The sequence below is a fragment of the Anser brachyrhynchus genome (assembly GCF_964034855.1).
Source record: "Anser brachyrhynchus genome assembly, chromosome: 13".
NCBI lineage: Eukaryota > Metazoa > Chordata > Aves > Anseriformes > Anatidae > Anser > Anser brachyrhynchus.
The window spans coordinates 10,918,481-10,941,483 of record NC_137708.1 but is presented as its reverse complement, the minus strand read 5'-3'; the positions used below and the strand labels follow the sequence as shown (position 1 = coordinate 10,941,483).

Here is a 23,003-nt window from a genome sequence, read left to right as displayed (position 1 = left end):
GTCAGTTGGGTGGAGCGATGCCGTGCTCCGCAGCCGCGTAGCTTCAGGACAGAGGGGCTGCCCAGATGGCTTGAACAGGTCTGCCCCTGTTGGGAGGAGAGTCTGGTTCAGTGCTAGAGCCAGTCTGCTGCTGGTTTCCCCGATTTCGGTCTGTGCTATCTCATTGGTGTTCTGCGAGAAGAGTGGTGCGATTCTCCATGCGTGTTGTGGCCTTCTACGACATTACATTGATAGGCCTGTAGATGGAGCAAATAGGATTTTACTTATTTCCACTAATTTAATAGACATTGTGATGCTCTAAATTATGACACCACTAGTCACCACTAGAACCTTTGACCCGTGTTGGTATTACGTGTTAGTCGGTGGGCTTTGCTGCACAGCCTCTCTTGATGTCCTTTCAGCTGTTTCCTACGTAGCCACTCTCTAGGGAGCTCTTCTGTGTGCTGTGCTTTGGAAAGCAAAAACATTGGTAGTCAGCTTCTCATGCTCCCTTCCAGTGCTTACGGCACGCACCTAGCATAGCATATGGAGGGAGAAGCTACAGGGAGATGTTGCTCCTGGTGCATTGCTGGACCGCGATTCCCACACAGAGCTGGACTTGCAATGTGTTTGCCATTCTCTGAAGGCCAGGCTGCCAAGGGAGGTTGGGAATGAGCTTTCCCTCTCCCTTGCATACTGATGGGGGCTCTGGTGTTGTAGTAATAGGCTGGAATTGCACCTCCTGCCCAATCCCCTCTCTGCCCTTGCCTTGTCCCTCTGCTCACATCTCTCCAGGAGGGCTATGGCCCCAAGCAGCTACCACGCAAAATCTGGGGAAGAAGGGTTTTTCCAGTGAGCATCCTCATCTCTGACAGGCTGCCATGCTGCAGAGCCTGGCCGGGAAAGGGTTACTGCATCTGCATAGGCCATCCATCAGCTTTATTGCTTTTGTTGCTTGTTTCTTTCCCCCAGAATTAACTGCGGTCCCACTAATAGCTTTGCTTCCTCAAGTCTCCCCGATGGCTGTATTGATTTAGCTGAAACGAGTTCTGAGAGGGGACTGAGGGGGCATTTATGTTCACTGTAGGCTTGGTTGCAGACAACCCTGTGCAAAGTATTAACAAGAGGACTCCCAGGAGCCCCCTTGCTGGGAAAGTTAAAACCTTTCTTGGAATATCTCTGCTCTGTTGCTTTAGATCCTTTAATAATGTGCTTAACATAATAAATTGCCTTTGCCTGAACCAGACATTGCATGCTCAAAGACTGCTTTCGCCTCTGATTTCCCCTCCCGGAGCACTCTGGCAGACCCAGGTGGGAAGTTTTGACAAAGGTTACAGGCCTGGGGGGCTCTGGTGGCCAGAGAGGCAGAAACCATCCTGTTGCAGGCTTAGGGGTCAATTGGCTGTTCTGGGGTGATTGGTAGCACGAGGTGAGTTTCTGTTGTCCAAGGTTATGTAAAAACTGGGAAAAGGACTGCTTTGCTCCAAATTGGCACGACTAGCGTTGTGCTGCTGGGTGGTTCGGTGACTTGCACGGTTCCTTGGCTTGCCTGTGAGATAGCAGGGGCAGCCCGTGTAGACCCAGCACTGGGCTCTTGCTGTTTCCCTTGGGAATATCTTCCATTTGCTTTTCTTCGTGAGGACGTCAGGAGAAAGCATCTCTTAATACCACGGAGTCTTGCTTTGGTATTTGAAAAGGGCAGATATGGTAGGATTGTGCCGGGGACAGGCTAATGGAAGGATGGACTGGCCTAAATAGTGGGTAACAGGGCGGCAGGACGTGCAGGCTCACTTCTTGGCCCCATTTTCCCTGCTTTCTGTCAGAGACATCCCTCTGAAAACCCTTGGTCAGGTTATAAGCAGGGTTTGGGGCTGGGTGTGCCCAGACACCTGCCCCCGCACCCAGCAGAGCCTCTTCGACGCGTGCCAGGAACTGAGCAATGTTTGTTTAGGCTTTGGGAGAAGTCTGTGTAAGCAACAGAGTGTTGATGCGGTGACTTCTCCCCTCAAGATAGCCTCTTTGTATTTATTTTCCTATCCCCTCTGTTCTCACCATCTGCTGCCACCCACTCTAATAGCTGCCATGCCAGCGCTCCCCTGCCTACCGGGATGCCGCCGGCACGGAGCGCGGCGCAGCGGCGCTGAGCCTGCCTGGGAGCACCCGGGGCTGCAGGAGGGTGTCCCTGGGCCTCCCCGCTGCGCCTGGCCCCGGGATGGGGCTCAGGGCATCCTCTCGAGCCAGCAGTCCCCACAGTGTTGACGGCACGCTGAGGTTTGTGAGCACACACCGAGCCAGGTTAGAAGAAGAGGGATGGTTTTCTGGGTGAGGGAGAAGGTGTCTGCCCCTCCTTCTGCTGGACAACCCCATAGCAGTGGGGGCACAATCGCTTGTGTCACCAAGAAGTCTTTTATGGCTGGTAGAAAGTTTCTTCCCTGTTTCTGCCTGGTGGCTTGCTCTGATCAGGGCCGAGTCCTCTGCTGAGTTTGGGTCCTCTGCCTGTGTTTGGGAAAGGGGCAGCTTTATAAACAGGTCACGTTATGGGGCTTGGAGGGGAAGGAACTTTCAGCAGATAACCTGTCTTTCCCCTGAGAAAACACAGTGCAGATGGGCTATTAAGTCAGAAGGGGAACAGACAAGGTCCCCGAGGGGATGCAGACATCTGCTGTCACGGCCAACCTTGCAGGAGAAGAAAATCTCCTGCTGAGAGAGTTTCTGTGGGCAGCCTCGGCCTCCCCTCCTGGTCCGGATCTGTGCGTTCACGTGGATCCTCTCCTGGCCCCACGGGGCTGTGGCGAGGGGCATCTATTTATAGCCCACAAATTCTCTTTGCTGCTGGGGCTCCCTGCAGAGCCGGCGTGCAGGGAGGTCTCTGCTTTGAACCCGGAGCTCGCCTTGCTTGTGAGGGTTGGAGGCAGGAGATGGGGCCAGGAGAAATAGGTAGAACTGGCAGACAAAGGGAGAGGCATCCTATAGCTGAAAAGAAAGGGTGCTCAGGGAGTGGGATGTGAGTGATGGGGCACTGTGTGACCCTCTGAGAATGATGCACAGAAAATCCTGCATGCTCCCATGCTGCTTTCTGCGAGGAGTGATCGATGTGCAGCCCTTACGCAGCCAGATGGATGCCTGGCACCATGACCTGAGAGGGGATGTGGTGCCCGTGGTTGGGTGGTTTGGGGTTCAGCGATGGTCCCTGTGCAGCTCTTACCTGCTGCGGCCTTATTTCCTAACCAGTGGAGTTTGGGTACACAGTGTCACAAGCCAAACACGCTTATCTTGCACGTGTCTAGCTCTTTGCAAAGCAGGGTAGGGATTTCTCCTGTCTCAGCCAGAGGATCTCTGCTTTGGAGAGGGTGTCAGCGTCTGCAGTGTTTGGTGTGAGGCTGAGGTCCTGAGAGCATCTGGAGCAGCGCTGGACAAAATCTCCCTACTGGGTGGCTGGGGAAGCCTCAACTCCAGAAAGCCATTGGCCTTTTCCAGGGGCTGCCAAGGAGGAAAAGGGTTTGCCACAAGGAGAGAGTAGGTTGGTCATTTTCTTTGAAAAGATGGGCTTTAAACTTTCTAGATGAGCCAGTTTCTTTGACTGCAACTAAATGGCAATTTGTAGCAGCTGGGCTGCTACTGGTGGTTGTTGTTCCTCCTGGATGCAGCATCACCTGCAGCATAACTCACAGCATTTGCCTGGAGAAGCTTCTACATCTCTCTGGAGTCTCCAAATGGCTGGCCTGGTCCTGTTGGAGGAGCACTGGCTGGACAAACATCCTGCTGCTCTGTGTCCCTGTGCTGTGACAAGGGTTAGGAGCCTTCTGAAGAACATGGGGTTTACCAGCAAACACAGGCAACTGGCTTAAAGCAACGCACCTGCAAGGAGAACAAGGCATGTGGCCCCCTCGGTCTCTTCTCTCTTGGGGAAAGGCATGGCACCCCTTCCGTGGCCTCAGGGTTGGCAGTGAGTGGGTCCCCAGGCAGAGGGGAAGCCCCACTTTGTGCCTTCACAGCTGGGTGTACCAGGGTGAGAGAGCAGCCTGGGCTCGTGGCTGCCTCCTTTTCCTTTCCCTCATCTCTACCGGGCTGCTTTTCATGGCTTGGTGTCGGCATTTCCCTGCCCTCGCTGGGCTCAGCACAGACACACGTTGGCTGAGGTAGGTTTTGGCCTCTGCCAGTAGGACTCAGACCAGGGCTGCCCACCATGGGCCTCTGGTGCCTTTTATCTGGGTTTGCTTCATCAGCTCTGCCCTGCGAGTGGTTTTGATCTGTAGCCACCTGTTAATATTTATCCTGCTGATGTATTCCCTTTATTCTTCTGTAACTGAAGCGCACTGCAACTGTTTTTTTTTTTCCTGTTTTCTTTCCATGGTGTGGTGTCTTTTCCTGTTTTGATGATGGTGTAGCTTGCATGATGGCCTCTGAGCAAGCAAGACACATCCGGATCCCTGTTTTGCCACCTGTGTTTCCCTGTTTCAGGTGCTGACAGCCAAAAGGTTTTGGTCTTGGGTTGAGAGTGGTTCCCTCTAGGATGAGAGACACCCGAGAGATGTTTGGTGCTCGGTGTGTTGCACCCTCACACCTCTGTTATTTCGTCCTGACATGCAGGTAGGGGCTTGTCAGCTGTGTGACCATCAAGGTGGAGGGGCTGAGACAGAATAGGAAAATTACCAAGCTGCTTCTTGTTGCCACAGAGCTGATCCCCAGTAACCAGGGCCCTCCAGCTCCTCTGCTCACCGGGATGCTGTCTTTTCACCTGGGTTGTGAAGCTACCTACGGTTTGCGTCATAAACATTTTCCTGATCTGCTGTTTGTGCAACAGAAACATCAGATGACAAACCCAGTGGCCCTGTGTGTTTCGTTGTGATTTCCAGGATTTCAGGACTGTGTTTACCCTGTTTTTCTCTCCGAGTGTTCCACCTCTCCGAACTTCTCATCTTTTCTCTCTGATCTGACTTCTTGCTTTGCACTGATTACTCCAGGGAGGATTTTGACTCTTTCTTAGAGAAAATCCATGTCTTATCTCAGATTTTTGTCTTTGGCTGAGATTCCTTGATGAGTTTTAATTTGAAGCCGAGGCATAGCCTGAACAGCGATCTCTTCTATTTACCTTTCTGGGCAACGGGGACCCTGCTCTGTCTTGTCGAACTTCTGAAGTTAAGATCTATGAACAAATACAAAAAAAAAAAAGGTTGTCTTCCCCTCGAGTGCAGTTCTCTGAAGGCAGATTTGCCGTGGATTTGCACAGCCCCTGATGCTCTCCTTTCTCATGTAGAAATCCCTGGTGCTGCTGCTTAAATCCACAGAGCAGAGGGAGAGGGAGCTCTGCGCGTAAAGGCATGTACACATCAGAGGGCGAGTGAGGAGTACAGGCTTGACAGCTACGCCTAAGGGTGAAAGTCTTCTCTTAAATAAGTTATGAATTTGCTTAGGGCAACAAGCTTGTATCAGAGCTTCAGGGATATCACAAACACTCCAGAGGGGTCAGAAATCCGCTGTGAAAAGATTAATCGTTTCTAGCGTGAAATGGCACCTGGGCTTCAGGTCAGCGCCATGTCCCTCAGGGCCATCAGAGCCACGGCCAGGTGGAGGGGACAAACACGGCACCAGGTCCCTGAAGGAGCTGTGCAGCCGAAGCTGAGCACCGTGGTGAAGCTGTCCTTGGGCTCCTGGGTTCTCCGGAGGGGAAATAACCAAGTCCTGGGGCTGCAGGGACTGGGGAGGGAAAGGTGTTTATCGTGCTGCTTTGGATGCCTCTCTTTAGGTAGTGCCTTAACTTGCTGTGTGTTTCCAATGAGGAGTCTGTCCTACTAACCCCTCCGTATATCCATGTACATGGGTGAGAAGAAAGGTTTTCACGAAGGGTGAGAATTTTAATGGGAGAACGGATCCAGATGGAGGACTTCTAATGCCAGAAATTTGTACTGGAGGAACTCAGACCTTCAGTCCTACAACAGGCACCTGCACCAAGCCAGTGCCAGCGTCAGGCAGCTCATCCCTGCCCTGAGGGAAGCCGGTGGGTATGTGCTGGAGACAGGATGATGCTATTTGTTTGTAATGACTCTGGAAGGCGTGAGCCGACGTTTAAGCATGTTGAACATGTGTTAGATGTCTCTAAGAACATTAGTAGATGGTGTTATAGATGGCCATAAACTGCCTGCAAGGATGTCTTTATTGATCTGTTGGACTATGGCAGCGAGTCTTTTATTAGAATTTCCATCCGTTTAGTCAAATGTAAAGGATTTATAATGTGTCTTTAATTCAGAGTGTGAAATAAGGTTTTTTTATTAGGTATTACCGAGTTTAAAAACAACTTTAATTGTTTTATTCAGGGAAGCTGGTGGAGAAACAACTGGTCAAATATTGAGAAAACAGCAGGTATTTTACTCATTGAGCTACAAAATAAAATGTCTGCAGCCATTCGTGCACCTATACAGAGGCACTGATAGCGTCTGTTGGAGGATGTTTTGTCATGGATTGTGTTGGTGGATTTCGGACTGGTTCCACCTGGAGGGAGAGATCAAATCACTTCTACGGGGGCCCCCTGTGGCGGGGGGATTAACGCTGCTGATTCAGACCAGTTTGTGGTAATGCTGTTTCATTTATTTAAAGGTTATTGTTGGATTAAATAAAAATATTGGAGCAGTCGTGAGGCTCTGGAAGATGCAGGGGGCTTTGGGGAGCGTGTTGCTGTTAAGGCTGTGCAGGCTGAATGCTACAGGGTCCCTTGGCTAAACACTGCTAAAAGTCAGTGAAATTCTCACCTTGTTGAGGGTAAATGGCAAGCCTTACAGGACCTGGTGGGGCCAAGAATGTAATGATATGTCTATGCATACTAACCTGTAGTTTACTTTAAAAGCGTGTCTCTGAAAGACATACAGTTAATATTCATTTTTTTAAAAAAGCGTGTTTTGTGGAGTACTGGGAATTACAAGCATAGAGTATAGCCTGGAGAGTTTTCAATCTACAATTTGCACTGTGAGAAAGGGACAGCCTGTTCGTTTTACCTTTTGGGAGAACATAATTCAGACCAAAACGATGAGAACAACAGGCTTGGAAAAAACAAGTTTTTGTTTTTTTTTTTTTTCCCCAAGCCTACTGGAAGATCCTATTTCTGACAAAGTTCAGACTGAATCAGTGGATGGGATGATTCATGACTGGAGGAAAATAAATTGAGAATTCAGCAGACGCTATTTCAACCCTGTAAAAGTCATTTCAGGTGCCTCTTTTCTAGAGGATCAGTTGCAATTCTGATACAAGAAACTTGTCAAGGAAAGGAGCTGATGACCATAAAGAAAAGACACTGCGATTTGCAAAGGGGAAGGAGGCAAAGGCTTTGCACAAGGCTTACTGCGCCCATCTGAACTCTTGTCAAGGAAGTTATTTGTATCCATACAGACCAGATAAGGTTTTTGCAGTCCTGAGTTCCTACTTCTTTGCAGACACGTTGCCTGTAGAGCTGCGAATGTCACTTTAGCCAGATAAAGCCCCTGTCACGCAAAAAATAAAGGTGCAGACTTCTCTTTCCACAAGTTGCCCTTTCTGTAAAGGGACTGTGCATGTGTGTGAATTGAATTACAGGTGTTTGTTTGAAAGATTAGAGCCCTTCCCGTTGGACAGATTCACCTGTTCTCACGTTGAGAATTCGGAAAGGTCTCTTCCTAGGAAAGGCTTCTGTCTGCTTGTAGAAGGGTTAAAGAACGAAAGCATGAAACCTTGTCTCTTCTTTCCTCATTGATCTCGCTGTCATTATGAGAGAGGCTTTCTGATGGCTTCCCTTTGTCATGTAACACTAATACCATTAAGTCCACTTTGGCAAAGAAAGGTAAGTATAATTAATGTGCAAATCAGGAAAGTAGATGTGATTTCTATACCAATGAGATGGGCCTGAACTGCAGAAGGCGCTGCCTGGGCACGGCCGTAGTGCAGGTGGGACCGGGGGTTTGCAGGTGCCTGTGACTCTGTGTGGAGTGAGTTGCTTGAGCCAGGTGAAGGTATTTTAAGCCTCTGCCTCCAACTGTTCCTTTTTTTTTTTTGTGAGCTGCAGCTCTATCAGAATTATTATTTTGATGCACGATGCATTAAAAAGGGAAAGAATAAAACCCCTGAACCCTATCCTGACTGATTTGTTCCCAGAAAGATGTTTAATTTTGTATGTATAATTGAAAGGGGCTAAATATAGCTGTATTAATATTTATGGGCCTTCTGTTGGAGTCAATACAAGAGTTGCTGTTCAAGGCAATTAAGCTTTACCTTTTCACATCCAGGATTTCAGTGTTTAGAGATGACATTAGTTGTGTGACCTGCATCCAAGAGAGAATAAACTAAAAGCATGCCATTATCTGTTGAATATGATACCCTATATTTAATGCTGTTTGCTGACAGGCAGTTTGTCTCCAGCAAGGATGATCTCCCAGAAGAAGGACTGCTGCTTTAACAGGGGAGAAATCCGACAGATCGGAGGGCTCGGAGGTTTGCAGGAGAGCTGTCCATGTAGCAGATGGGGTTTTGGAGGAACTAAGTGACTAGATTATCTCATGGGACTAAGTGAGTAGACTGTCTCATGCCCACCTCTGCCCCAGCAGTAGCTGCTGGGATGAGGGAAAGGGGTTGTGGTGGTTCTTTATGGGCTGTGTTCATCTTTGTGTCATCTCCAGCCTGGGGCTGGGCCATAGGAAACACGACTGTCGCTAGCTTGTGAGGATGTGTACAGGGCAGGGAATGCTCTCTGCACCTTTTCTTGGTCCTAGGCTTTCTGTGCACATCTCTGGGGCTAGTCACAATCTTCATGTCATTAAAGCCCACGGAAAGCAAATCCTGTCCAGAGATCTGAGCTGCTGTAGGGAACGTGTGCGCAGGGAATTAGGTTGAGGCTGTAACGATGAAAACAAGTCAGTTTGTGTTAATAACAAAGGCAAAATGATGATGCATTTGATTTCTGAAGCACTGCCTTTCAAGAGAAGGGTATCACTAGGATAACATGACAGGAGTCCTGGCAGCGCTTGAATTGCCCTGCATTGCCGCTTTTTGGAAGCCGCAGCTCCTCGCTGCTCCAGTTAACAATGAAGCTGTTAGATGCTGTAAAATCTCTTGCTGATAAGGGCTGTCTGAATCCTGCCTTTCTACTAAATTTGATCAGTGTGTCAGACTTTACTTTCTTCCGTCTGGACACTAATAGCTGCCTTTGAGGAGCAGGACTGCAGAGAGGAGCCTTGGTCACTGCTGCTGTCCCGGCTCTGCAGGCAGCAAGGGCCAACTCGAGGGCTGATGTTCCCCTCAGAGGCTGCAGAAGGGAGATCCTCTCCGTGAGGGTGAGCCTGGTGCTCGGCTCTTCTCCTTGGACTCACGTCCCATGCATTTCGAAGCTTTGTGTGGGTGTATTTCGGTCCTTTCACTGGTCTGTTAGATATTTTGGTTGCTAGAAGCTCCTTAACCTCCTTCAATAAGCATGAGCAAAGAGAATTTCCCATGGTGTCCATTTACTTGCTTTTGGAGCACATGAGGTGCTTAAACAGGGAGGGAAAAGCAGAAATCAGATGGTGCACATACAGAGGTTGCAATGGTGGCCACGCGCTCTTAGGGGCTGAAAGTGAGGTTTGAACTCCAGGTGGACATCTGAATTCTGCTGTGGTGCTGGGGTTGCAGTGAGCCCAGCAGACTCATATTTCCAATTACAGATGACAGCATCCCTGCCAAAAGGTATTGGCCAGAGAGCAAGGGATTGTTCCTTGGTGTGCTTGAGAGGGAGCCAGCGCAGGGCCGTGTCCCACCTCGCCTAATTCCTGAGCGTCCTGACCAAGGGCAAGCCAAGCTGTATAGTAAGGAACAAGGAAATTGCACAAGTTAAATTTAAAAAACTCATTTAGCTAAAGCAGCACAAGCCCCCATGAATATTCATCCGGTGTTATGGAAGCATGTGGACTCCCACCTACTTTATTAAATTGATTTCCAATAAAAACGCCAGTGGAACACGTTTGATTAATGGCTGGTGGGATGGTACAATTAACATGAAGTCTGGAGTCAGCAAGAAGTGTCCCCTGGGCCTGTGTGTCCCTTCTGGAAGCTGGGCTGAGAAAATGTAGAAACTTCTCAGAGGGACAACAGGGCTGTTTATCTGCGTGGTGTCTGCGGTGGGGTGAACAGGAGGTGCAGCTTTGGCGCTCTTTGGCTTGTGCACAGCTTCATCGAGGGCCAATGTCTTGACCTTGAAGCTGTTGCTCCCAGTTCTCTGCCTTATTCTGTGTTTTCCATGCATCTCCGTGCAGGCTGCACCTGAGAATCAGGCAGAGCAGCAAGCTGTAGTGATCGCGTAGGGTTTGAGTGAGACTCCCTGGGCCTTTGCATTTAAACATGCCTGGGATTAGCTCCATCAGCCTCCGGATCCGCTCGGCTCCCAGCAATTAGCTTGCTTGGATTTGTCTCCTGAAGGAAGGCAATTTGAAGCTGCGATGTTACAGCTCTATTAGGGAGTGCTAGCATGGCTTCCAGCCGGGGCTGGCGCTGCCTCTCTCTGATCTGGTGGGAGAGGTTCGACATGACACAAGGGAGGTACCCAGGCAGCGGCACTGCCACCAGCTCCTCTCCCCTCTCCCAGCCCTACCCCAGCGGGACAGGGATACCCCAGAGGCCCTGCAGGTACCTCCAGCGTGCGTGGAACTGGGCAGGCACCCCAGCAGGGAGCTGGGCTGAGCCTGGGCGGGGGGAGCAAAGGGAACAAGGAATTGAGGGAGAGGAGGAAAAAAAGGCAAAACAGTAGCTTCTAACTAATATTTATGTGACAGAAAAAAAGGGAGAGTTCTGGCTGAAGACAGAGGCTGAGAAAAGGCAGCTTGGCAGCCAGCATATTCTGGAGACAGCTTCTCCTCTGTAGGCTGTGAATCGCCTAAGAAACGTGTCAGTAAAGCACACTTGTACGCTCTGTCTCTAATAAATACATATTTGAGAGACATTTCTTCAAAACTTCTGCTAGGAGATGTCTAATTCCGAAGGGATGGGATGAAAGATGACATCTAAATGGAAGCAGGGAGTTGCCATGGGAACTGGAACGCTTTGAGTGCATGTCGCTGGAACAAGAAAACATTCCCCCCAGCAAAGGAAATTAAAAATCACATCTGGAGGTATCTGCCCTCTGCTCATCTCTGATGGGAGTGTCAGTACGGCACAGCATGTCGTAATTCATGTAGTGGGTAGGACAGGGAGCTTGCTATTTATTGCCCTGCGTAACTGGTAAACGAAAAGCCTCCCTGTCCGCGGGACAAACAGTGCTATTAGCTGAAAATTGCTGTGGAGTGAAAGATTTAGAGTCATCATGGAACTTACTCCAAGAAGGTTTTCTTCATGTGGGGATGAAGCAGCAGCCCGAGCACACAAATGAGCCTGCTGTGGAGCACCTCACTGCTCCTGGCGTGGGCAGCACTGGGAGGCAGCGGACTGGGCTCCAGCATCGTGGAAAAAGCTCTACCGAGCAGCGCAAAGCAGTGCGAATTAGAGATTGTTTGCACTGCATATCGGCATTGCTGCAAACTAAATGAGCGGTGACCATGCAGCCAAGTGACCCATGCATCACGGCGGGGAGACAGCTCGGTGGAAGCCTTGGCTGCGTGCACAGCCCAGCTTTCCAAATGGCACAGAAAGCATCGGGGTGCGCACAGACAGGAGCGCGCTGCCTGCCGTCGCCCTGGGGGTGGTGATGGATGCCAGTGGTGTCACCGGAGGCACGCCGCTGCAGGAGCTGATAAAGTTCTCCTGCTGATGGACACGCCAGGCAGGAGCTAGCGGGCGAGATAAGGGAACCAGTGTGCAAATTACTGTGTTGCTTCCTGCTAGGGTTTTCTTGTATCTTCATCTCACTACCTGGCATTGGCCTCAGGGGACAGGCTTGAGAATTAAATGGACTTTTGCTCTCAGCTGTACAGCAAGCCCCAGGAGCTGCCTTTGTTTTTATTTTTTTAACTTCTTTTTGCATGCTACTGTCCATCATGCAGCCTGGCAGTCCTCAGCCTTCAGAGCAGTCTGGGACACAATACAGCCAGAGGCATGGGAAGGCAGCTCTGAGGCTGAGAGACAGGGAAACTGAGGCACAGCAGAGCTGCACTGCGCTCTTGGTGCAGGCTGGCGCTGATGAGGTTGGAGCTCAGGGCTCAGCCTGCAACCCACATGCTCTAGTGGGCTTGTTTATTCTTCCTGACTCTGCAACGACATAAAATTAATGTAATGCAGCAAGTCTCTCTGATTTTTCTTGCATTTCCCCGCTTGTTTTCCAGTGTTTCAGTCTTTCCAGTTGTTTTCTGTGTATCAATGATTATCAGGTTAGAAATAGCAGTTCTGTATTGCACCCTAGTGTTATCTTTTCTTCCGGAGATCTGCCTTGAGCTCTGATGAATTACAGAGCTCTGTAATTGCTTTACAAAGCGACGGATTTTGCTGGCAATGATCTGTAGCTTTTGCAGCTCCTATTCAAGCATGTGAGTGGCCTGTTGGGACTTCAGAGGTGATAGTTTGTGTTAAAGAAAGACTTACTGAGACCGAGTTGGGAAGGGAGTGTGTGATAACGTGCCAGGGCTGGTCTGCACGCTCCCTGATGGAGGAACCCGAGCCGTGTCTGCACGGGGGTTGCCTTCCCCAGGCGCCTCTGGCTTTGCCATCATGGGCAGACATCAATACTGAGTATGCTTAATTATGCTAATTTATATTCACACATCCTCTCGTCGTATTTATAATATATAACAAACATGTTTACGCAGCATCTCCTCCATTACCACAGGGTCTCAACGAGCTGTAGCTCTCAAAGCACGCTCGCACATACGTATTCTTCCTCTGTCTTTACAGCATCTGAGGGTGTCCTAAGTCCTTAAAATAGTAACTACAGTAGCTTTGTTCTTTTTTTTTTTCATTTGTCTGTAGCAAAAATAGCTCAACTAATTTGTAGTCTCTGTTTGTAGTCTGGATGTGTGAGAACGAGGGGTGTGTGTGAAGCCTCCATGACTGCACATCCTCACGCAGTTGCTGCTTCTGACTCTCTCGTCTCCTCTGCCTGGACTTTGTTTTATCAATAGCTTGCACCACGTACTGCTTTTAGCCTCTGGATGTGTATTTAATGTCACTCACTTAACGCAGTAATAAGAATATGCAGACATGCATGGAGCAATGAGGGAAAGCTAAATTAAATTACCTGAGCTGTAAGCATGGTTTTGTTGAGTCTTGTGGTAGATTTTTTTTTTTCTCCTGGGCTCCTAATGGGGCAAGGCTTATGTCTTTCTTTCTGCCTTTTGTATTCTAAAAGCTCTTGAGCTGGTTTCCTGATCTGAACAAAGGCTGACTGAAAAGTAGATATCAAAGATTTTAGGCCCCTGCAAGATTTGTGAAATTATGCAGATGAGTGGGAAAAGATCTAAAGTAGAGAGAGGGTTGCTGGATGAGATCAACTGGTGTTAGGCATCAGGAAAAAACAGGCAGGAGAAGCTGATCTGCAGGCAAGCAGGGTTTCTTGGTCCCACTGCTGGTAGAGCTGCATCGCTCCTAGGCTGGTTGGAGCCTCTGTCTCTTTGGACAGGCTCTTGGAGCCTCTCCAAACTCTGCAGCCAACATTGCACAGGTATAGAGAGAGCTCAGAGCCACGAGCATTTGGAGACCACTTGGGGATTTCTGTCCCAAAGGCTGAGCTGATCCTCCCCACGTAACCTGAGGAGCTCGTGCCCCAGGCGGCAGCAGGAGTTGCTGGGAATGAGACAACCACCTAGGCACGGCGGTGTCGTTAATCCCGGACAAGCCATGCTCAAGGGGTGACTGGGTCACTTCTTGGTCCGTGTCTAGCTCCTGCAGAGGACACTAGGTGCAGCTGGGTCACAAAGCTGCATACACCGTGTGCTGTGTGTGACAGGACATAAATCTCTTCGTTGCATCAGCTCTCCTCTGGCCCTGCTAAGCATGAGAGCCAGGGCAGCAGGCTGTCTCCTTGAGGGATGTGACAGGCATCGTTTCACTTCATCTGGCCTGAAAAACTGAATGCTTGCAATTGCAGGCCGTGCTGGTCTCTCACGGTGTGTGAGTGGCTTCATTGTTGTCTGTCTCTTGAGAGATTCCCCGAAATTCTTCTTAACTTCTTGCCCCTTTTGTGCTGAAATATCTAAGCTGGGGGGTAGAAAGGGGAGAGCGCTGCTGGCAGTGGCACCATGTGCAGATCTGTGCTTACAGATGCCGTGGTTTGTCTCGAGCCCGGCTGGAGGACACGCAGTTGCCATCACACCCAGGCACAATTAGTCACCGCAGCTCAGGGAGCAGCATCTTTGCAAGGGGCTGCGCAGTAACTGCTGGTGGTCCCGGGGGATTTGAGCAGCAGCTGTGGGTGATAAGCCGTCCCTGTGAGAAGACGCCTCGGCACCCCAGGATGGAGGGACAGGCCTGATGTTTTCAAGGAGAGCAGCAATAGCCTTGTTTTCTCTACAGTTGTGGTGCCTTTTTGATCACAAGGCTTCAGAAGTCCCTGGGAGCATAACAGAGGGGGGTCAGATCTGTTACGCAGGCTGAGTTATCTCAGCTTTGTGAGACGGGGAGACCACTTCTGAAAACAAGGAAATAGCTGAGCAAAACCGCATTAAATAAATAGTTCATGACATATAGGCAGAGCTAGATACGGATCTGATCCAAAGGTCTCATTGGCAATCCCCTGCAGGCTCTTACTCACCCCTGCTTTTGCTGAGATAAGGCATTTGTTTCAGACATTTATATTGTTTCTTTCCTTGCTCTGTGGTTTATTCTGCAGGGTACAAATTTCCCCATGCTCGGTCCTTGGCTGACCCACTCTGCAGTGGACGAGCATCCCGTTACCTTTAACCCCATGTCCACTTGCTCTTTGCAGGTGGGAGCATGAGGCTAAGGCCAGCCTTGACCAACAGGAGCCTGCTCACCCCCATCTCCTTCCCTGCTCACTAGAGAGAGGCAGATGCCACCAGAGGGTGTCAGGCCTGGGTGGCCTCACCTACCTTCAGGATTACCCTCCCTCCATAGACAACACGGAGTCAACAGGGTCTTTGTTGTCTCTTGATGTTGTCTCTTCCACCCAAGTGAGATTTCCTGCAGGTCGGAGGGTGTTTTAGGCAGCTCGGGGAATTAAACTTGACGCTGCTGTTAGCTCTGTCTGGTCAGCAAAGGATGGGCCAGCTGCCAGCCCTGCTGGTGACACTCTTGGCTGTGATGGCTGCTGTTCTGCAGGGGCTGTGCACGCTGTGTGCTGCGCTGCTGAGCACCTTGCTGATTTCAGACGGCTCAATTCTGTTGAACGTCTCTTGTGATGTTCTTGTAAGAGATGATAAACCTGCCCCGTCCCCTCCATGTCCCTCTGTGCCCCATTGCTGGCTCTGGCCAGCGCTGGTGTCTGCTGTGCTCCGCAGGCAGTGGGAGGGAGCCCCCTGGGACCTGCCCTGGGCTGAGGCTAAAACTGAAAGGAAATTAAATCCCTCCAGTGGGAGACTGAGAAAACGAGGACTGAGACACCCAAAAAACTTGCGTGCAGCTGCAAAAATTAGCTAGTGCGGCAAGTGCCTGGGGGAAGGCAGGCGGTGGGGGCTGGTTGTACGAACTCCTCTTCTGTGTTTCCCTTCCTGGGGATGTTGTGGCGGCTCTGATGCCCCATCCTGTCCCACATGCTCACTCTGGGTTACCTGATGTGGGACAGCTGTGCTGCATCCCCTCTCTCTGCATGGTGATGCTGCCCTTGCCACAGGCTGGTGGGAATCCTTCCTGGAGGATTTTGTGTGTTTGAGGGGACGCTGCACAGACACTTGGAGGAGGATCACCGAATAAGGGACCTCATCAAGCTGAGAAAGTCTTGAGCTGAGGATAAATGCAGCCTAGGAGAGAATTAAGGGGCATTACCAGCTTGTCGCTATGCTTTTCAGGCTGCGGCAGTTCGTAGGAGCCCGGTGCAGAAACATCTGCATCCAGGAACTGCTCTGGAGCAGATTTAGGGTTCATACCCCTGGGTGCTGCAGAGCAGGGGCAGCACCATCCTCCTCTCTAGCCCCATCCGTGCCATCGTGCTCAGAAACACGGCTACAGCCAGGCTCGCAGCCTCCGCAGCCCCGTGGAGATCCCCGTCCCCTCGCTCACCCAGCTCGGCTGCGAGACAGGGCTGGGAGCCTCCCCTACGTCAGCGCCGCAGCCAGGAATCCCCGGCACAGAGCCGCAGCAGCTTTGCTTTGCCCCTGTTTCAGCAGCACGCAGCAGCAGGGAACCTCCAGCGCTCCTGCAAGCCTGCGGCACAGCCTCTGGGAAGCCCCGGCTGGGAAAACATGACCGCGTTCAGCACATCCGCAAACCTCAAGAGCTGAAACACAACCGACCGAGTCGATTATATTCCGGCCCAGAATCTTAAATAAACAACGCTTGATGAGTGCAGCGGGATGTTTAATAAGAGCTTTCTCGGTCTCCCCCCGCCCCGTGCCCCCCTGCCTCCTGTAATCACTTGTCGAGGCAGCCCTGCAATCGACAGCCGGGCTGGGAGAGGCAGCGTGATTTGTATTCCAGCTCTGCCGCTGCTTCCAAGAAGAGAGTAAAAATAGCACTCAGTCATTTTGTAAATAATAACGATCTCCTCGCAGGCCTAGGGAGTCATGAGCACTTAAAAGGGGGATTGCAGGAAGGGGGGTGTCTGCCTCACCATTTGCAGAGGACTGCGGGGAGCCAGCGCCTGCAGGAGGGGACAGGGGGGGCTCTGGGCAGCAGCAGGGGATGGGGGGAGTTTGTGCTGTGAAATGGGAACCCCGAAGCACCCCGGCAGCAGCCTGCACGTGAAAGGGAGGCAACCCACCCTGCTGGCGTGGGGTGGCAGAGTCCAGCCCTCTGTGCGGTGCTAATAAGGATATTTATTGCCTGCATAAGCAGCTAGATGCGGCGTAGAAAATTCCTGGAGAAAGAGAGGAGCAGCTTTTAAGGAGCAGGCAGGTGTAGGGAATGCCATGGTAACACTGTGGGAAGGGATGTTGCAGCTTTTGTTTTACATTTGCATTGCAGATCTGTCTGGCAGTGGGGGATTTCTGCAGCAGGAGCGAAGCGTGGTGCTTGGCAGGCAGGGACCAGGCTTTGTGCCCTGTGAGCGAAGGGGCAGCTCCGAGGGACCTACAGAACCTTGCTCCTGCTCGCACGCTTTTGGAAACCCAGGTGTGCTGAGGTTTGGGAGTAAGCTGAGCCCACAAGTGGGCAAAAGCACAGACGAGGGAACCAGCCTTGAACAAATGGCTTGGGAACAGGATACACCACTTGGTATCTAAACTCTGCCAATGTTCAAATACTGAACCTGAAAATCCCTCGTTCTGGTTTCATGTCTGCTTCAAGGCGTTTTCTTTCATGCCCAGTCCCCTGGTGGCAGCAGCAGGGCCATTGTGGGGCCTGAGGGTGCGAGTGCCAAGAGGCAGGGCGAGCCCTGTGCTGGGCAGTGGTGCAGCCCCCGGGGTTCTGGTCTGTGCTCTGTTCCAGCTTCCCACCTGAGCCAATCCTCTCCTTTTTCCTTCTTTTTTTTTTGTTTTTGTTTTTTTTTTTTTTTGTTTGTTTTTTTTTTTTTTTTTTTGTTGTTGTTGTTTTTTTTTGCTTCCCCAGCTATAAAACAGGGCTGGCAGCCTCCACCTGCCTCCCAGCGGGCTTGAAGGCTCAATTCACCATGCATATAAAAAACTTCAAGCGGTAAGGAACGGCAGTGCTAGGAAGGGAAAAACACCACTTAACGTTCTGCAACAGGCCTGGGGAAAGCACCTAACTACAGCGCAGCCCTTAGTTATCACATCTTTGGTGGGAATCAGAAAAAGCAGCCAGGCTGGGGATTAGGGTGTCCCTGAACCGAGGCGGGTGATGCTCTTCTCTCTGCTGCCGCAAAATGAGTGAGGTTTCCCCCTGTTCGGACCGAGGGGGGAACACGTGAGGGCGAGGAGGGGAGGCTGGCTGAGCAGCTCCCCATCACTGCAGCAGAAGGCGCCACCGTCATGGGCTGAGGTGCTCAGAGCAGTGTGGGAGCTCCCGGGTTGCAGCACCGGGCAGGAAGGGGAGCTCTGAGCTGCTCTGTTCTGCTGGTGTTTTACTGATCTCAGGATTTCCCTGCTCTGTTGAAATCCCTGCTTGCTCAGGGACGATTTAACTTCAGAAATCCCTCTGGATCCTGGCCAGTCCCTGCCCTGCTTTAGGAGCACATGTTAATGGGGAAATTCTGAGCGGATTTTGCCACAAAGGGTGCAGGCAGCCCAATTTTCCCAAGTGCTGGAGCAGATCGATAATCGAGCCACCCCGGCTTGTCCCAGTGCTGGAGCTGCGCTGCAGCCATGTGGGGCTGCCGCCAGGTTCAAATGACCTGCCCCGAGGCAGCAAGGCTGTGTGGCCTGGAAACGGGGGTCCTCAGCAAGCCCGTGCTGCCTGGATGAGGAGGGGAGAAGTTAGGATGGAATTTATTCTACAGGGTGGGTGACAAGGTGTTCCTCTGGCTATGGCTCCTTCGCTGGGCACCTGGAGCACTCCCATGGAGCTCAGACCTCTCTCTTTCATCCTGCTGGGCAGGCGAACATCCATGAGATAGTCTGGGTGAGCAGCCTGTCTGTTTGTCAGTCCCAGGTCATGTTTTTTTTAATACAAGATCTTAATAAACGTCGTCATCTTGGATTGGGTTTGCCAGATTGATGGGGTGGGAAAGGGTCCGTGGGCTCTGTGACAGCCAGGTTACAGTACGATAAGGACATCATGATCGTATGTGAAGGTGTCCCAAACTACTCCTGCCTTTTCACCTCCTCGTTGCTTCCCAAATCCCTTCCCCAGAGCTTGGATCCCGAGGGTCCCTTCATAGAGTGGGGGTCCTTTCACCCCTCTGCCCAGCTCAGTTCCCCTTGGCTGCATGGGCAGCCACGGGTCTGCTCTGAGACCCGTGACTACAAATCATTTATTGTGGACAAGCTGAATGCTAGGAAGGGAGGAGGGGAGAGGAGAGAGCTTGTTTTCTCTAAAATATAATTAGTTTTCTCGCCGCATGTGTTAAAGAGCCTTGCTTCGCTAGAGTTTTCTTCTGTGTATCTCATTTGGGGACTTGCTTGGTGGGAGATGGAGAGAATACCCTGAGTGCTGAAGTCTTACAGAAGTAGCTCGTTTTGCTCAGGATGCTGTCTCGTTGTTTTCTGAGTGTTTCAGAAAGTGTACCACATACATATTTCTCTTTAACCTTCTTTTTATCGCATCAAGACAAGATCAAGGGTTACTTATATAGCACAGCAATATCAGCCACAGGCTGCATCAGATGCTTTCCAGCCATAATAACTGAGGACATGTATATGTATATTTTAGCCATTAAGGAGAAAACTCTGCCAGAATGCATTATCTTATTTTTGGATACAAAACTTTGAAGCATAAGACTAAGCTTCGTAATACTGCAAAATAACTGTCAGGGGATGGAAGGATTTCCATAACTGAATTGAGCAATGGGCTATCCAGGCTACCTGTGAACTGCTGCAGTGGCCAGAATGGGATACTCCAGATAAAACGTGAGCTCTTACTCGTGGCTCTAATTTGATTATTCAGAAAGCAGCTCCAAGCCAACTAATGCCGTACAAAAGGAGCACAATTGCATTGTCTATCCCTAAAGCAATGGGGATTTATGGTAACATGGTGCTAAGCTCATCTCATTCATCATTTTTCAGCATAACCCGGTGGGCAGAGAGCGTAGAGCTGTGAATCTGGAAAATGAGCCACTCTCTGTGCCTTGATTTCCCTGCAAACAGAGAGATTTTGTTTGGGAAACACACCGAGATTGTAATGAAGGAAGCCAGAACGAGAGCTGTGTGTGATGTTTTGGCCATGTTCTGGGCAGCACTCCGTCTCTACCTGAAGGCATATGAGTAAGATTGCCCTGAGTTTTAGTGCTCTGGGCAGGAACTGGGACTTGGAGCTCTTGCTGGGCAGTGTCTGGAGGTCAGCACCCACGGGGGCAGTGCGTGTCGGCATGTGGGTGTTTGTGTGATGCACAGGAGCAGCAGCTTTGCAAGAGCAGCTGCTCATCAGGAAAACAAGCGCCATGGGAGTAAAAGGCAATCAGAATATTGATTCTTTTTATGTACAGATAAGCCTGGAGCTGTAACAAAAACAGGGTTTCCTAAAACCAGTAGAACATTGCTAGGCTATTTATCAGGCTGGGAGACACAAAGGGATTGCAGATTAAAAGGAGTTTCAGAACATCAGGGCTTACCTCTACACTGAAAATGTGTGGATCTGCACCACGTTATGTATTGCATAGCTGTGTGCATTTTGCAAATACACGTCGTCTGGCTGCGTGGGACATACTCATCCTTGGTGTAAAAGTGGAAAAGAGCAGAGCTGCTCAGAGATGAATTTGCCCAATTACAAGTGATAAAATCAGCCCTTGTTCAGGGTACAGCAGAAAGTGCGATGCCAGCTCACCAGGGGCTTTGCCAGGGTGGCATTTGCCATGAAAGTGCATCATGTCAAAACCTTTCCTGGATAAACGAATTCTGTTCTCTAATTGCTTTTTAAATTACCCTCCCCCCCCCCCTTTTTTTTTCATTTCAGACAGTGTAACTGAAGTCAAGACAGACATTTACGTGACGAGTTTTGGCCCCGTCTCGGACACAGACATGGTAAGTGCTGCTGGCTGGGTGCCTCGCAGGACGTGGATGGTTTGTCCCATCAGAGGCTGATAATGGCAAATGCAAACTTGAAGAGTTGATGTCCTTGCACTACTCAAGAGCACTGCAAGGGTCTTTTTATCTCCTGTAAGCACAGCTTTCTTCAGCCTGACGGTGTGTGGAGGAAGGAAGGCGCTCCCTGTGAAGAAGGGAGGATGACAGAACCTGGCTTGTTTTGATGGCAATGCCAGGAGAGAAGAGGTTCCACCAAGAAATGGTCCTTAGTGCTTGAACCAGAAAGGAGGCAAAACAGAAAAAACAAAACGAGCAAACTGATTGCAGTATTTTGACATGTTCGGGGAAAATTATTAATGAAAAGGCCTGAGGTCTGAATCTAGGCTTGTATTCCCACAACAGTTTGTCTTCTAATTAAAACAGGACTGTGGAGCATAATTAATAGTGAGCTTTCTCCACAGTGTTTCTTGCAGCTCTTACTCCACACGCGCCCAGCCGCTCAGGGAGGAGCTGGCTGTTGGTGGCTGCCCAACATTTCGGGGCTGCCACACGAGGACGGTCACAGGCTTGGTGCTGAGCCCCTTCGGCACGCTGGTCCCAGAGGGACTTGGTGCTGGGACGGCCCGGCTGGGCGGTGGGCAGCACTGGGCTCGGGGGGAGCGCACCGCAGGAGGAGGCGCAGACAGTGCTCTCACCAGCTGGGGCACGTAGAAGCAACGTCCTGCAGCTCTTGCAGCCCCTCGGAAGCCGGGAGGGTTTCATTTTCTGTGCCCACAAGGTTGTGAACCTGGGGCTTCCCTCACCAACTGTCCAGTGCTAGGAAGTGGAGGAGCTAGTGGAGGATTAAATCTCGTTGCGGTGCTAGCCCCACCACACAGCCTCACATAGCTTTGGAAAGAGCACTCCTTCCAGGGTGAGAAGTTAATGTCAGTGTAGCCGAGAGTATTAATCTCATCTGAGTTCTCTCTCTATCTCGCTTGCTTTCCTACCGCAGCGGAGACCCATAATATATTCAGCAATCTCAGCCCTTGGGGACGATCTGATAATTACTTCCAAGGTGGAGCATATTTGATTAAGGGAGCGTGTATAATGAACTGTGAAGAAGAAATATGAGGTATTGGAAAGAGGAAGGTATTCTCTGCAATGTGATTTGACAAAATGAATTTAAAATTAGCAAGACAGTTAAAGAATAATAAATTATTTCCCCCTTGCATGCTTTAGTTCCGTGTATTTTGCAAATGCATAGCGAATGTGTTTTAGCGTGCCATTCCGGTGTTAAACGCACTCGGATGTGTGAGAGAGAAAGCCCATCTCCTAGGGAAGCGTGGGGAGAGCCTGCTCCTCTGCGGTGGTTCCTTCCCTTTCATCTCGGTGGGGAAGTCCCTCCCTCCCTGCTGGCATCTGCCTGCTGATCTGGCTCCCGTCCCTCCCACAGCCCTTCCTCACCTCGATGGAGAGCTGCTCCTGCGCATCCTGATGCAGGCAGGGGCTGTGATGATGATGATGATGATGGAGCAGAGGCAGGTAAAGCTGCCGTGCAGCACGGAGGAGAGCAGCCGCTTACAGAGCACAGAGGAGGACATGAGCGCCTTCTCCCTGAGATGCTCCAAGGGCCTTCTAGTCTCAGTTTGGTTAGGAAAGAGCCTGATGGGACCTGACATGTGCCTGAATCTGCAGTAGTGAGCTCTTGCAGTTTTGTCTTAGTCCCCAGGATATAAAAATTAATAAATCCCGGGGGCTTTAAGCTTTGATGGATGGACTCAGGAGAAGGACTCAGTCTTCGTGTTTTCAGCCACTTCTAGAAGGTGGAGGAGAGCACAGCCTAGAACTAAGTGTGTTCCTTGGAAGGGGTGACCTGGAAATGATGCTGTTATGGAAAGAAGGATAGAAAAGAGGGGAAGAATCTGTACGTGGTTTCTCTTTTCTTTAGGAATCTTTCCTTAGCTTAAAAGAAGACCTGCAGGACCTGGGAATGTATCAGAAAAGTAATTTTTTTAAAGTAGGAACAGAGGGTTCTGAATAAGATAGCTTTTCTACTGATCAGGGCTTTTCCCAAAGCTACCTCCTGGGACTAGACACAGGCTCATTCCTTTGGGTTTATTTTTTTACTGAGCTTAAAACCACTAAGGGATAATCGCCTTCTGTGAAGGGACAGAACATCCTCACAGGGCACAGCCTGTGGGACAACAGGGTCTTTTCTCTTTCCTTCCCCAAGCCAGGCTCCAGAAACTTCACATTTGGGCAGAAGTGGCTCTGCGGTCAGGGAGCAGGGAGGAATTTCTTTACTGAGATGCTTTCACTTAGCTGCCATCTGCTGCAAAACCTGTAGGAATTTCTATGACCTATAGGAAACTGACGTGCAGCAGCTTTTAAACGCTGCTGAGAAGAGCTGCAGGAAAGAAATCACTCACAATGATAAGT

The 23,003-nt window shown here is 50.4% G+C and overlaps 1 protein-coding gene and 1 long non-coding RNA gene across 8 annotated transcripts in view; both read left to right on the top strand.

The window, feature by feature from the left end:
* LOC308177416 (gamma-aminobutyric acid receptor subunit alpha-3-like) overlaps positions 1-23,003 on the top strand; it is an 84,647-nt gene that overhangs the window by 35,697 nt on the left and 25,947 nt on the right. For all 7 annotated transcript variants that reach the window (XM_080554686.1, XM_080554689.1, XM_080554687.1 and 4 more), the window contains exon 4: positions 20,512-20,579. In XM_080554686.1, the coding sequence (XP_080410812.1) occupies positions 20,512-20,579 (68 nt within the window). The remainder of the gene's footprint in view (positions 1-20,511; positions 20,580-23,003) is intronic.
* On the top strand, positions 7-16,166 carry LOC308177425. The gene is made up of 3 exons (XR_013939102.1): positions 7-5,977; positions 6,294-6,339; positions 7,056-16,166. It is a non-coding gene; the product is annotated as an uncharacterized lncRNA (long non-coding RNA).